The 15763-nt window shown below is 34.1% G+C and overlaps 1 protein-coding gene across 1 annotated transcript in view; it reads left to right on the top strand.

Moving 5' to 3' along the window:
* Positions 1 to 12677, top strand: part of LOC133200553 (uncharacterized) — a 44669-nt gene extending 31992 nt beyond the window's left edge. Inside the window, exons 7-8 of the mRNA XM_061336336.1 lie at positions 8229 to 8350; positions 8823 to 12677. Coding sequence (XP_061192320.1) covers positions 8229 to 8350; positions 8823 to 10124 — 1424 coding nt within the window. The 3' untranslated portion in view covers positions 10125 to 12677. The remainder of the gene's footprint in view (positions 1 to 8228; positions 8351 to 8822) is intronic.
* The last annotated feature ends 3086 nt before the right edge of the window (positions 12678 to 15763 follow it).

The raw sequence follows: 15763 nt of genomic DNA, 5'->3' as shown, positions 1-15763 counted from the left end.
TAATCTAGTTTTGCTTTGATGGTAGACATCATTCGTTACATTTTAGGGTATACGTACTGCATGTATAAAATTATTTTGAATTCCCAGTTTATTACTTTTAATTTGGAAGCAAATATTTTCATTCCTAATAACAATAAAATGGATGCTTGAATTTAGAAATTGATTTAAATATACATGCAGTATGCACCCCTGCCCCCTTCCCAAATCATGCATTGCCTCGAACCTGCATGATTAAAAAAATTATCTAATAATAATTAAAACACTCTAACCTAATCATAATCTACATGTATATCACTGTAGAATTTAACAGAAAAAAATGAAAATGTATACATTCGTCAACGTTCAATGATTGGGATCTTAATGGCTTTGTTCATTTCTGAGACGAACTTTCTCTGATGTCCGCGCCCAATTCATGGAGGTCATCATAATGATAATGATATTTATTCTAGGCTTTTTAATTTATTATGTACAGCATTATGCATGTTACAAATAAGAAAACGGTTAGACGAATTTTAACTTAGATTGCAATCACTTTTAAGGAACACAGTATGATGGATAAAACAAATCATATGCCATCACAAAACAAGAAAGAAACTTTCTGCATTCCAGTGGCTGACTCTCAGCTTTTTTTTAAAAGCTAACCTTGTAAGTAATATAGCAATGTTCCGAAAAATAAATTCCCCTTTCTTTACTATAAGCGATGCCAAGGCTTCCTGAAAATGACTTAAGTAAGCATATCCATTGCTCTAAGTGTGAAATCTGGTGAAGAGTTGCAGATGCAAATATGACCCACATCACGCTTCAACAGACTCTTACGTATCATTAGCATGAACGACATTCCTTGGACAGGAAGTCCAAGGGTTACTATACTGCGCTTGGCTTGAAAAAAATCGACTTCATCATCTGAAAAAACAGGCATTTAAAAATGGCAAAGAATATTTCTTTCGCTCAGATCTCGAGATTGATTAACCTATTACATCGTAGAAATCAAGCTGCAACTGTTGCGCATTGCATTTTTGCACGCTGTAATTGTATGGCCGAGGTGGGGGTGTTTTAACAGTCATTGGTTACTTTCTAAAGTTAAAAGATAGTTATTTAACATTTTTATCAAATCTCTGATGTTTTCAAATCGGGTTTTACCTTAGTGTATTCATTTTTGAAAATATTAGATAAAAAATTCAAATATTTGTAGATTACTGCTTGTTCCCTTTCTTTTGCGTTTCAGTATAGGAAAATCTTTTAAAAATCTTCTTCACAAGAACAGCAAAGATGAAAAGTTCTACTAGAATCCTATTCTCCTGAAACTGAAAAAAAAAATATTCCAGAGTTTCGTATGAAACCTTACCAAAATTTTCACATTTTGTACATGCGATCAAGGAATTGTCATCAATTCATGTTAACCACATGATCTAGCACCACTTTGCAAGTACTATAGAATAAAAGCTTTCGATGCAAACAAAAATTATGTTTCAAAGTATGTGTTGGACTTGCGCATCTTTGTTGTTGGAAAGACAGAGATCGGGATTGGTCATATTTATATGGAAGCATCCTCAGGAAGTGTAGATTCAACTTTGTTTAAGCCATGACCCCCGGAGATAGGGTGGGACCACAATGGATGATCAAAGTTCAACATAGGAGTATATTGGAGAAATCTTTAAAATTCTTCTTATCAAGAACCACTGGGTCAGGAAAGATGAAACTCATGTGGAATCATTGACAGGTAGTGTGGATTCAAGTTTGGTCAAATCATGACTCCAAGGGGTAGGGTGGGGACACAGTGGACAATCAAAGTTTTACACAGGAGAATATAGGGAAAATATTTGAAAATCTTCTTCTCAAGAACCAGTGGGCCAGGAAAGATGAAACTCATGTGGAATCATTGACAGGTAGTGTGGATTCAAGTTTGGTCAAATCATGACTCCAAGGGGTAGGGTGGTGCCACAATGGATGATCAAAGTTTTACATAGGAGTATATAGGAAAAGTTTTAAAAAATCTTCTTCTCAAGAACAACAAAGCCACGGCTGGTCATATTTATATGGAAGTATCCTCAGATAGTGTAGATTCAAGTTTGTTCAAATCATGACCCCTGGGCTAGGGTGGGGCCACAATGAAAGTTTAAACTTGTATAAATAAGTCACAGTTAGTCAATTTAGAATAATATGTAAGCATCCTTAGTCAGTGTAGATTTAATTTTGTTCAAATCATACCCCGCCCCTCTCCCTTTTAGGGTTAGATCGGGACCACTTATGCATTTATGCTTTTCAATACTAAACTGATTTTTGCTTTTTTCTAGCTACAGTGCTAAGGTGAGCGATGTGGCCCCTGGGTCTCTTGTTGGAAATCGGTTAATTATTCAAATTTCTCATTTGATTTGAATTTATCTTTTCTCTCCCGAGCAACAGGGGCAATAGAATATTTTATTTTATAAATGCAAACAGTAAGTTTTTCTGAGTGGGATGGGGCTCGGTGTGGGGGTGGGGGTGCTGATTTGTATATATCCGAATAGATAAAAACTCGTGCTTTTTTTTTTTTAATTTTATGTGAATTCTTTGTTGTATAATTTTTAAGAATCGAAAATTTTAAATTGAGGACGAAAATTCATTGCTTTTGTATATCTCAAGGTAATCCTATTTATTCATAAAAAATATTTTTAAAAATAGTACATTGGTCACAATATTATTTTTTTTAAATCAGCCCTGAAACACAAATGTGGCTAATTAAGGAGAAGGGAATGAATTTTCATAAAATCTAAGCATATTCATTGAAATATAAGCAAACTTAAAGGATTTTTCACCTTTGATTTATATTTTAAGAGTCTTTCAACAATGTAAATAAGTTTTTCTTTTTTGTTTGTCCGTCTGGATTTTTAATACAATGTACAGGTAATTGCACGCTCTGATTATTCCATCTTTTGGTATTGTATTGTGTTGTAATATTTTGATCTAGCATTCTTATTGCATATTATCCCTTACCAGATTTCAGGATAACATTATTATTAATTTTGTGACGTGCCTGAGAAATATTAGCAAAGATGAAGGTTATTTCACCTTTGAAAAATGTTTTTATGATCTTTGAACGAGGTAAGCTTTGATTATTCCTTCACTGGGTATCGTACACATTGCATTGTAATATTTTGTTCTTGCATTCACTCTCCACAAAAATTATTTCATATAAGTCAACCAGATTTCAGGATTTCAATAACTATTTTGTCTGTTACTTTATCTATCTGTCTGCCTTACATGTATTTGTGTCATTTGTAAGGTTTTACCTTTGATACGTGTACATGATCAAAAAAAGGAAGAAAAACATTTAAAATATCTGTTTATCAATAGAAGAACAGATAAAAGATGTATACTAGTAATTATGTTCCCCAACGAAGTTTGGGAACATTTTGTATATAATGAAACGAACAGCAAAATAGTTACATCAAATTTTTTAAAAAGAATTCTTAATTTACTTTTACTCAGGAAAGCTTTGTCATCCTTTAAATTAAACACCAAGTGTTCAATAATCATATTTTTTTCATTATACCTGCAGTGAAATACTCGAATAAAATTGACTTATAAGGAAACATTAACACGGCCAGGAACACGTTAAGTTCCTAGACAGTACCGTTGTCAGAAACCTTTAAAGTTAAGCACTGAAACTGGTTCGTTGTCATGAACATACAAGTGAGGTTATGATAAAATCCGTCCGGTGTCATGCAAAAGATACAAGAATTAATACATAATGCCTAAATCTTAATGTTTTTGACAAATTCTAAGAATAAATTTGAATTTTGGGAAACAGATACAACATTCAGTATTCCATACAAAGATTTATGTATTCTATATCCACTATACATTTTGAGGAGTTTTGGTTGGCGATCACATGCCCATGAGTGAAGCCATGATCGTGAGCTGGTAAATTATATATTTCTTATATTTAATTCATCGAAATGGTACTTTTATTTTAAAATATGAAGAGAAACTTCAATTTCAATGTATTAGGCAACTGACAGCCTTTTGTAGCTAACATGTTTTAAGAAATCGCAATTTATAAGCAAAAAGTCCGTTGTCAGTACATGTTAAGTTTATCTGGTCCGGTGTCATTTTTCTTAACATGTAAGTAAATCAATAAAATGCAACAGAAATGATCAAATATATGCTTTATTTTAAAAAATACAAAGCATATTACAAATATATTTGAATCTCGGGGTCGTCTTAAAACAGCTCACACCAACGTGCTAACTATTCAGCGGTGTTTTTATTTTCAATTCATTTTCTCTTAGGAACCTGCATCCTAGCTAGTATGCAAACATACACAATTCCTTGTATATCATCAGTATAACAAAATTAAAATGAACATGATCGGCCGATACTAGTATCGGGCGACGCAGAGTAGTCACATTAATTCCTAGGAACACCGATACTTTTAAAAGTAAAAATATTTATAATTTGGCCAACCGTCGCCCGATCATCGTTCGCAAGGCCGCAGTTTGATTTTCGTCATCGGTCCACAGTTGTACGAAAACCCAATTCCTAAATGTCGACCGACTGACGACCGACTTTAAAAACTGTATGCCGATGGTCGGCCGATGATCGAAGGTTGGTGGACGGACTATTCAATGAGTGCTTCAATTGAATCGACCACAGACGCCAAAAAAAAAAAAAATAACTTGACCCGACTGACATACATAAAATTGGTCGGCCGACGAAAAAAAAATTGGGCAAGGCAACGGCCGATAATATGAAACTTATGTGGAAGCATTTGTTCAAATCATGACTTCGGGGGTAGGATGGGGCCACAGTGGGCTGTCAAAATTTTACATAGGATAATATAGGAAAAATCTTTAAAAATCTTCTTCTCAAGAACAGCAAAGCCATATAATTGGTCATATTTATATGGAAGCATCCTCAGGTAGTGTAGATTCAAGTTTATTCAAATCAAAGTTTAACATAGGAATACATAGGGGAAATCATTAAAAAATCTTATTCTCACGAACAGCAGAAACGTGATTGGTCATCATAAAATAAAAGCATCCTCAGGTAATGTAGATTCAAATTTGTTCAAATCATGATCCCACAGAGGCGCCAAACAGGGGATCATTGTTAAACAAAGGGTTATAAAGGATATATCAATAAAAATTTCTGCTTTAGAAAACAAAGCCATTATTAGTCATATTAGTTCAAAAGCATCTTTAGGTGGTGTAGATTCAAGTTTGTTCATGCAAATCATACCCCCCCCCCTCACTTTAATATTTAAACTTTTTAATACTGAACTCCGAACCAAAGTGCTCAGGTGAGCGATGTGTCCCATGGGCCTCTTGTTTTTGGTGGATTTGTAAATGTAATCGGTGTGTAAATGACATTGACGTATCTCGTATGCTATTCATGCAGCGTGATTGTGACGGTACATTTTGTCGACCTGTTCATATTGTCGCCGGCGACGTTTACATACACTCACTAAGCATATTGTCGTCCATTAGTACATGTCGCATGACAATGCATGGCAATGTTTCCATATAGATGTGACTAATCATTGCTTTGCTGTTGTTGAGAAGAAAAAGTTTAAAGAATTTTCCTATATATTCCTGTGTAAAACTTTGATCGCCCTTTGTGGCCCCAACCTAGGCCCGGGGGTCATGATTTAAAGAAACTTGAATCTACACTACTTGAGGATACTTCCATATAAACATCGCTAATCATGGGCCTACTGCTGTTCTCAATATTTTGATCCAAAAATTTCAGAACGGGGAAAGGGGGGGGGGGCGGTTCAGATTTTTTTTTGACAAGCCAAAAAAAAAAAAAATTCGTTTGTGTGTGAAGGAGTGTTACTGTATAAGTTAATTATATTATTTAATCATGAAATTTTACCTGTGAACAAAATTGAGAGTATATACAGGTTAAAAACAAAACAGAATTTACAAAAGCAAAGAAAATGAAAAAAAAATCAAACGGAGGGGGCAGGGTGGGATAGGGATGGGGGAGGGGGTGGGGTGCGCCGGTGCTAGATCCGCCTTTGATTCTTGAGAAGATTTTAAAGAGTTTTTGTATACCGTATATTTCAACGGAAAACTTTTATCACCAATTGTGGCCCCACCCTACCTATGGGGGTCTTGATTTGAACAAAATTGATTTTGTTTTTGTTTGTTTGTTTGTTGTTTTAATATCCCACTTGCCGTTGGAGGGCCAAAAATTTAGACCTATTCTCGGAACTCAGGGCCATTGAAAAGTGTGGAATCTTTTTCGGGTCAGAATCTAAAAAATTAAAAGTACACTTCATGTGTGTACTTTCACATAAGTATCATCTCTTCTGATCCAGAAGTTCTTGAGAAGAAAATTTTGAAAGAATTATTCTTAAATATTCTATTAAAACTTTGATCACCTATTGTAGCCCCACCCTTTCCCAGACATGATCTGAATAAAAATGAATCTACACTTTATAATAATTATAAAAGCTTTCACATAAGTTTTAACTTTTTTGACACAACGGTTCTTGAGAAAATTATATAAAGATGTTACTAAATTTTCACTAATTCTTAACTATACATGAACTTTCTTGAAAGAGGTCATGACCATTAACTTGAACAAATTTGACTCCCTTTATCAACGTTTGCTTTCTGGTAAGTTTGGTTAAAATTGAAATTGGCCAGTAGTTCCCGAAAAGAAGGTGAAAATGTGAAAAGTTTACCGACAGACAGACGGACGACACAAGAAGCTCACTAGAACTATCAGTTCAGGTGAGCTAAAATATGTCAACCCCTAAACCAATTATATCGGCACTCGTATGAGAATTAAGCAAAAAAAAAAAAGAATTCCAGATGACTTTTCTACTGAACAAATAACTTTCAATCTCATATCCAAGTATATATAACGAGAAAAAAAGAATAGACTGATTTTTTCAGATATCTCAAGAATTACGGTATTCTGACATATCAAAGTCATGTAAACCAATGCTGGACACAGTTTTCTGAGCAACACCATTTCTCCCTACAATATTGCGAGTAATGCTAAATAAATACAACTTGTTTACTTATTTATCAGCCAAACACTTTGTCTATCCTTTTGTGTGTCTAGCTCTCTCTCTCTTTCTCTATGTATGTGTGTCAATCTCTCTCTCTTCACGACCTTAGTAAATATTCAACACAATATATCGGCGACAAAATGTGCCAATGGTCACAGTACATATTGTCGCCGACGACAAAACGTGCCGATGCTTGACTGTACATTTTGTCTTCCATTAAGCAGGAGGAAAAAAAAGGCTCGTCAAGGTACAAATTGTCGCCGTCGACAATATGTATCGATGGACGACGATATGTGCAGTCAGGGTAGGTACATTTTGTTGCCGACGACAATATGTACAAAACGACAATATGTACCGTCACACCCCTCTTTTTGATGGCATGCTTAACGATACCTAAAACAACATAAGATCGTAGTGTATACAATACAGTAGCGACAACGGACCGATGACAACGGACTGAATTTTCGTATCTTGTCATGACAACGGACAAAAATTGAAATAAATCAAAATTTTCAGTTTTAATTTGCTCTCAATTTTTCTGTAAAGGCTTACAACATGTCTTGATACTGTCTGCACCAATTGGTGTGTATATTATATTCTATTTACGAAAAATATAACATCTCAGTAGGAAAACGAATCAAATCCACAAGTGATTTCAACAGAGTTAATGTCGCCAACGCAAACTCTTCTTTTATTACTTGTTTTTAACGGCTGATATTCATACAGCACCAAATAGGGTGTCAGCCCTGTTTCCCATTGCAATTTCAGACATTGTAATAGATAATTTAACTTGAAAAATGAAAAACTTCTTACAGCCTGTCTTCTCAAGTCATGACACCGGACGGATTTTATCATAACCTCACCTGTATGTTCATGACAACGAACCAGTTTCAGTGCTTAACTTTAAAGGTTTCTGACAACGGTACTGTCTAGGAACTTAACGTGTTCCTGGCCGTGATTAAAACTTGACAAAGACTTCAGAATATTGACCGGTTGATAAAAGCTCGACTAAAAAAAGAAATATTATATCAGACTCAATAAAAAGACGATCCTGATTAAATGTTTACTGTCTGTTAGACTCGTCGTATGTTACATGTATATCTTGTTAAGCTTAAATGAGTGAACTTAGGAGTGCTGAAAAAAGCCGTAAATTGAAGTTTTTTTTAAAAAATTCTCTCCGTAATATAAATTAAAAAGGAGCATTTTCATCGTTTAATTGCAGACTACTTTGTGTTCTGGATAAAGTCTATACATACCTACTGTGGTTCCAACAACGAAAAAGATTCAAAACCCGTAGTCCTAATTGTTGCAACACATTGGGAAGAAAAAAACAGACAGTTCAGTGTAAGTTCTTTTTTTTTTATCTAATGAACATTTACAACACACCATCGTAAGATTTTTTTTAATTGAAAAGAACTTAATTCTTTGTTTTATTGCAATGTAATCTTTTAGTGATATGTATGTCTTTATTGAATAAAATACATTTTACCATGGTACCGATTACTAGATCTACATTATATACATGAATGTTTGGATTATTTGCATATACATGTATAATAATAGCATTATTAGAAAGTCAATTATACAATCATTTTTATCAATTAAGATTCCCCTCCAATTTGTATGTTTTTTTGGATGGTTTTAAAAATGTATGACTCCAGGATCTTTTTTGTGTAGTTGGGAATGATGATTTATATAAGGAACATAAATAGATAGAAATTCACATTCCAAAATCATGTCTTAACAGAAAGAGAAAACAGCTAGTATATCATTATCACTTGAAAAGTAATTGGATAAATATCTTTTATCAATGCAGGATACACAGGAACTGATTGACAACTTGCGCCGTCAGTTTCCAAAGTCATCTAATTTATCACAGTACATCACAGATGATAACGTTTATTGTGCAGATTTTACTTTACCTCTCCATGATTTGGAAACATGTTTCTTCGATATAGCTTCCAAAACAAGATGGAACGAAAACATTCCAAAAGAATGGTCTTTCTTTGGTTTAGAAATTAACCAGAAAAAACAAAGAAAGAGAATCCTGAAAATCTCAGAAATAACAACGGAAGTAACAGAGATTGCTGCGAAAGGACAGACAGGTTCTGAAAAAGTTGAAAAGGGAACACAAGATATGCTGCGATATTATCATGATGCTGGAAAAGCTCTATATTTTAATGAAAATGGTTTGGACGATGAAGTAATTATTGATGTTCAATGGTTTATTGACGCCTTCAAACATATCATCACAGACAAGAAACATTTTAAAGGTATTCCTGTGACCCAAGGGGACTGGGATGAATATTACAAAACTGGAAATTTACGAAGCCAACTTCTGATAGAAATCTGGAAACATAAGGATGAAGAGTTAATTAAAAAGCTGAAGAAAGAAGACGAAAATTACAATGTCAAAGGCGGATCTTGTGAGAGAGATGAACGATATCTACAATATCATGAGGAATCACTTCTTAACTTTATGCAAAGACTTGGTTTGCTTGCTGTTGGTAGAGAATCCCACTATGTCCCTTGCATGAATCGTAAAGAAATAGAAAAAGAACTTCTAGATATCATCAACGAATCGGATAATAAATCATCTATCCTTGTTTATCAATTTGAATTTCTGCCATTTTTCTTGTTTTTCCGCCTTGTTGTAGCTTGTATGCAAGAAAATGGTTTGGAAGTACTCGAAAATGATGGTACATCTTGCCTATACAGAAACGCTGCTTTGTTTTCATATATGAAGTTCAATATTGTTTTATCCGTCAATAAAGATTCTATACAACTTCAAGTATTTCATCCGGTGGCAGGATACGTTTTGGAAAAAGCACAAGTATGCACAATTCAAAAAAAAATAGAGGAAATGATGGAGAATCTTTCAAGATCATTTAACAGAAAAATACAGTTTGTTAGAGGCTTCAGATGTCAAACAGACGAGATAGAAACTATTGCAATGGATATCGAGAAACATTTTTTACCGGAAACAAGGATTCCGAAAGAAGATCGCAAAATGATATGCCCTTTGCATTCAGTCACTGATCGGCATATCATCGATACCATGGAGTTGACGAGATATTGGGAATTGAAGACTGAAACGATTCCTCGAGACGGCAAATAATTTTCAGAATTACAAATTATTGCTAAATTTTGGACTGTTTAATTGGTTTGAAATGATTCACAAACGCTTTACACTTGGACGAATCGTAATTCTATATCAGCAGTAAGGTTTTCAAAAACGTCATGCAGTTTCAAATATTTGTTTGAAAATATATGAGGATACGCTTATAAAAACTAGTTCACAATGTGTATCTATATGTCAACTTAATGACACAGAGTTAATTTTGTATTTTCATGAACAAACTGGCAAAGTACATTGTATATATTGCATACTATTATTTCGAATCTATACACATAGTGTACATTATACGGGGGTCATTTAATAAATTATGCATAAGGTCATCTGAGAAAAAAAATACTTAATACAGATTTTTAATAGTTTCAATCCCTCAAAGTATTCCCTGTTACTCTTTACATATGTCTAAGGTATTTCTACCCATGACAAGAAAACCTCAGCATACTTATCTTAGGGATCCTAAAAGACACGATGAAAAACACCTCCCATGACATATCTGGAATTGAACAGTCATCCTTTGATTGTTTTCATGCGTTTTGGGGTTCAAAAGATCTTACAATGGCTGAGATCTAGCGAAAATGGGGGATGGCACAGCTCTGTAAAAAGCTTAACCTTTCTACTAACTACTACTATAAACCAATAAATCATGTTTGGAGCCTATGCTTCTCTTTACAGTAATAAGACGGCAGCTTTCACTCTGATTCCACATTTTATTACTGATCTCCCTTTTCGGCTTTAAAAAGTGCCCCCATAGTTCTACATCTATCACGCAAGTTTATCAAATCATCTTTTTTTGTAAAAATATAATTTTTGAAAAGACCATTGGCACATTTAACGCGTGTTTTCTACCGTAAGGAAATAAGGCAACTACATGTATTTTTTATCATGTACGTGTATATTTATCTCCTTTCTCAAAACTCTTTAAACTGTTGTGATTATGAAATATTTAGTGTCTTAGCAATTTCTATCGATATAAATCGGACATTTTCAGATATCGTGTTGCTCACAGCATTGATATAATTTTTGTGTCTCTACAGATTTCGATCGAATGGTTTGACTGCTATATTTTAACTCTTCCTTTTACTATTAAATTTCTGCATCTATCTGAAAACAATGGTCTTTCCACATATTAAAGTCATATCTTTAATACGAGTTCTTTGACGATTTACGTATTTAAGCACTATTTGTATACGCTCTCCCTTTCAACTTCTCGGTATAGATCATTTTAAAGTTTTTCAGTTCAGTTTAGTGACCATGCATACTTAAAAAGTTAATTCTTTAAGCCAACTTTAAAATGATGTTTGTTTGCCCTCTCCCAAATCGAGATGAAAAATGGGGTGTGTAGATAGGTGGGGAAATTTATTTTCCGGAATGCATAAAAAAATAATTGTTTCCTGGAGGTTTGAGTCGGAACATGTTTAGTCAGTCGGTCGGGAGAAGGCAACCAAACAATTTTTTTATGACAGCTGTGAAAAAAATAAAATTTAATATATCTACATTTATTATGATAAACTGTGTGTTGCATTATTTATTGAATGACCCTCGTATACCTTTGCCAAATCTTCAAGATAATATGTTTTACGGTGTGACCCGTTGGGGCGAGCGCAGTTGTACCATCAAAAAGCTATAGCAGCTTACACTTGTAACGTTGATCCGCCTCTTCAAACGTCAAACCACACGAGACACAGTCTAGACTGTGACGTCACATGACGTCGGAATTTACGGAGACAGCCGATGGTCTGGTTGAACGAGACTAAAGATCTTGTGCAATAATAAATGAAATACGTTGCAGAGTAGATGTAATTATTTTTTGTTTCTTTTAAGCTCTCTGCAAAGAAAGAAAAGTAAAAATATCTCTCGGAAATGAATAATTATCTTTGGTCTTTTGTATGTTTTGTAAGAATTTCGCATGGAACCCTGGTAGCGAAGGAATTCTGGGAATGTTGCCCCAGAAAATTTGCCTGACGTATGTACAGATTTCATTCCGAATTTTCTCTGTTCTTACACGTTAGTCTATTGAGCTCGCTGTGCTCGCTATAAGTAAACTTTGATTCCCTAATATACAAGAGTTATCTGTTATATTTTTTGTACAGAACGTATTTTCATAACGCTAAGACCTATATATGCATACAGTGTATGAACTCAGAACTGAAAAAAATACGTGTATATTTTAAGTAAATAAATTTGTCATATTTATTAATTGTGTAATGCTGTGGTATCTACCAGATTTGATTGTTTACACACTTAACTAGCAATCAAGCATGCTAATAAGTCACCCATTGGTATTAATTATTAAGTAGTTAACAGTCTGTATTTAATGTTATCTACGATGGCCGATATGGGCCGGACAAAAAGTAATCACGAGTTGTGTTCGATTTGCCGGCAATTCTTAGATGCCGGCAAAAAGTAACCGCGAGTTGTGTTTGATTTGCCGGCAAATCTTAGATGCCGGCAAATCTTAGATACCGCCAATTCTTATTTAAAATATTTAATTAAATTGCCAGAGGATATAGAGGTTTCAGAAGTCAAGTTATCTTAATTGGGCAAAGAGTTTGACAAAAACCAAAAAAAACAAAAACAAAAACAACAACAAAGCAGTTTCATATCAAAGCGAAGTCAAGACATTTAACTGGCTACAAAGCAGCCTCCCCGAAAATTCAAAGAATTAAGTCTATAACGGGGGATGGGGGTAGGGATCGGGGGCTATTTCAACACTAGTCTGGGTTACGTTCACTGTTTTTAAACAGAATATTTAAAAATCTGTATATAGGAAAATAAAACATTTCTTGTGTAATGTATATCGGTCCTACGCAAATCTATAAGTGTAAACTGCTCTTCATCCTCATTAAGTGGTTTTTCATAATTTTTGCTTAGGATATGGTGGAGCCTAGATAAAAACGGACAATACAAATTCAGATATTTTCTGTACTCTCATGATCATCCTCACAAGTGTTTATGGTAGTTTGGTAGTTTATGAACCAGACAATTTTTTTAAACATCTAATCAATTGACTACATGTAGCTGGGCCGTCAATCAGCAGGCAGCGTACACAGCGTTCATTTAGTATTTGAGGGAACACTAGCTTTGTTATTAAAAAAATTAACACAACTATTGAAGATCAAATAAAATATGTGTTGGTATGAATTTTAAAAGATATTATACTTTTATGTGGAGTGCACGGGTCTGGAAACCCCTTAAACAATGCTTATATGCGTTTTCCCCCCTCACTTCTCTCAGTATTCTGGTTGTTTTTTTTTTTTCAAACCATTTGCCCTGTTAAGTTAACTTGACTTCTGTGACCTTGATATTCTCTGGCATTTAAATTAAATATTACACATAAGAATTGCTATTGCATGTACCGAAGATTTGCCGGCATCTAAGAATTGCCGGCAAATCAAACACAAGTCGTGGTTACTTTTTGCCCCGGCCCATATCGACCATCGTAGTTATCAATAAACATCATGAGATATAAAACTGTTATTGCATAATTAAAATAATTAAAACTGTTATTGCATAATTAAAATAATTAAAACTGTTATTGCATAATTAAAATAATTATAACTGTTATTGCATAATTATATACATTATTGATGTAGTTCAATAAAATTAAAACAATTATCAGAAAAATGTTTGCAAGAACAATACCAAAAAAATGCCGTAACTGTGGGTTGTTTGTTTCACAGGCACTTGGGGTATATGGACACCCCCCCCCCCTTTCATTTAAATCTGGGGTCGAGTCAACTTTTTCCTATTTTTGTATTCAAATATGCACTATATGTTATCAATAATGAAACTCTTTTGTCTCTATATGCTATTTTTAAATATTATATCGTTTTCGACTGATACATAAAAAGAGAGAAGGCTTGCAACTCTTTTCTCGTCGTCTGCCTCACATCGCTTAAACTTTGCATGATTATTTATCTAAAGCATAAGAAAACATGGAATATGCATACGTCAATAAATTTGTTACACATTCTTCTTCCTTTTAATATTTCCTTTTAATTTTTATGTACCCCCGATTTGTAAATATTTCAGCGAAGACGAATACAAGTAGTGTGAATTTAATGCGGCATTCTAACGCTAGGTGGCAGGGTGTTCGCTGCGAGTGTTGCATGGTAAAATTAGGTACGCAAACCCGGGCCGAGGTTATTCGAAAGTTTTCAATTTTCTGCCTTAATACTTTATCAATCGAACCCAAATTTCTCAAGTTATGTTCCTTATAGGTTTATAGGTATATGCGGTAAAATTGCCCCGAAATGCTCAATATTTTAAATTTTTTCGAAGAAATTTGATTTCCAAGTTGGTAAAATGGGAAGGCAATATCAAGCTGACATTTTTATTTTATTTTATTTTTGACAAAAAGCTAATAAATTTATAAATTATTCTGATGTTAAAAATTATATTTTAACTATTTATAAGCATTTCTTCTTTCAAATGTGCTTTTGTTGCTTTAAATAACACGTTTTAAGAAAATCTGGGTCATTAAAACCGGACCAATGATGAAAATTCTAAAATAATTGTGTATTTTCTGTCACCTGAAAAATATAACTCTATTCAAGTTATTTGTTGGATGATTGATTTTCAGTTTTATTTATATAAAAAATATTAAATATTTTGATAATTACTAGTAAACCCTTATAAATCGAGTTGTTTTTCAGGACCCCTATATATTCTTCCACTGTACTAACATTTCTTTCTTTCAGGATAACAACTGTTCATGAGCAGTCGCGTGATTCTGGGGACCGGGGCTTGTCTGGTTTCGGCCAACCCATAATGCTCTGCAAAATAGTGCGGAACGTCATGGGTAGGCGTGGCCGGAACCAGGCTATAGGGCGGAGCATACTAAAAACTTCCCCCGGTTCTTATGAGAATATGGATTAATTTTTTGTATAGAAATAGCACTTTTCAATAAAGAAATAAATATCTCTAGTAAACACACAGTGTTTGACATCAGAATAACTTAAAAAAAATTATTTTGTCTATGTCTCGTTTGGCAAAAAATGCGTAAAATGTCGGCTTGATATTGCCTACCCATCTTAGCAAATTGGAAATCAACAATCGCCAAAAATAATCTAAAATATTGAAATTTTCAAAAAATAAATTCATGAATATAAATATTGGCAATTTTTACTGCGAATACAGATAAAACTTAGAGACGTAGCATTGTTTTTGAAAGGGGCAGCCAGTAAAAAAAAATAACTTACCTAAAAATCTTGACAAGCAAAAAAAAAAAAAAAAAAAAAAAAAGAGGAAAATTCTTCAAACTCGAAAATTCTATTTGAGGGGAGGAGGGTCCAACTTCTTTCAGTACCAAATTTTACTCATACATCACTACGTACATGGCCCTTATTTGACTAAACTGCAACAAAAAGAAGGGGGGGGGGCAACCATATTTTCATTGAACATTAATATTTTCAGTAGTAAAAAGTTATGGCTAGAAAAATGTTTGGTGGCCAGCCCCCCTCCCCCCTTGCTACCGGTGTCATGTAGTGAGACTTCCCCCATAGTGAGTCTTTCCCCCGGAAGTCTGGCTATATAGTGAGACTTCTCCTGGGGGGGGGGGGGGGGGGGACAATGACTAAATAGTGAGCCTTCCGCCCTTCCGTGTTTGGTTTGGATTTTAT

The sequence above is a fragment of the Saccostrea echinata genome, unplaced genomic scaffold (assembly GCF_033153115.1).
Source record: "Saccostrea echinata isolate AGI-Se365-2 ecotype Australia unplaced genomic scaffold, CSIRO_AGI_Sech_v1 ptg000040l, whole genome shotgun sequence".
Classification (NCBI taxonomy): domain Eukaryota; kingdom Metazoa; phylum Mollusca; class Bivalvia; order Ostreida; family Ostreidae; genus Saccostrea; species Saccostrea echinata.
The sequence above is the reverse complement of the archived record's forward strand: the minus strand, read 5'-3'. Positions and strand labels throughout refer to the sequence as shown.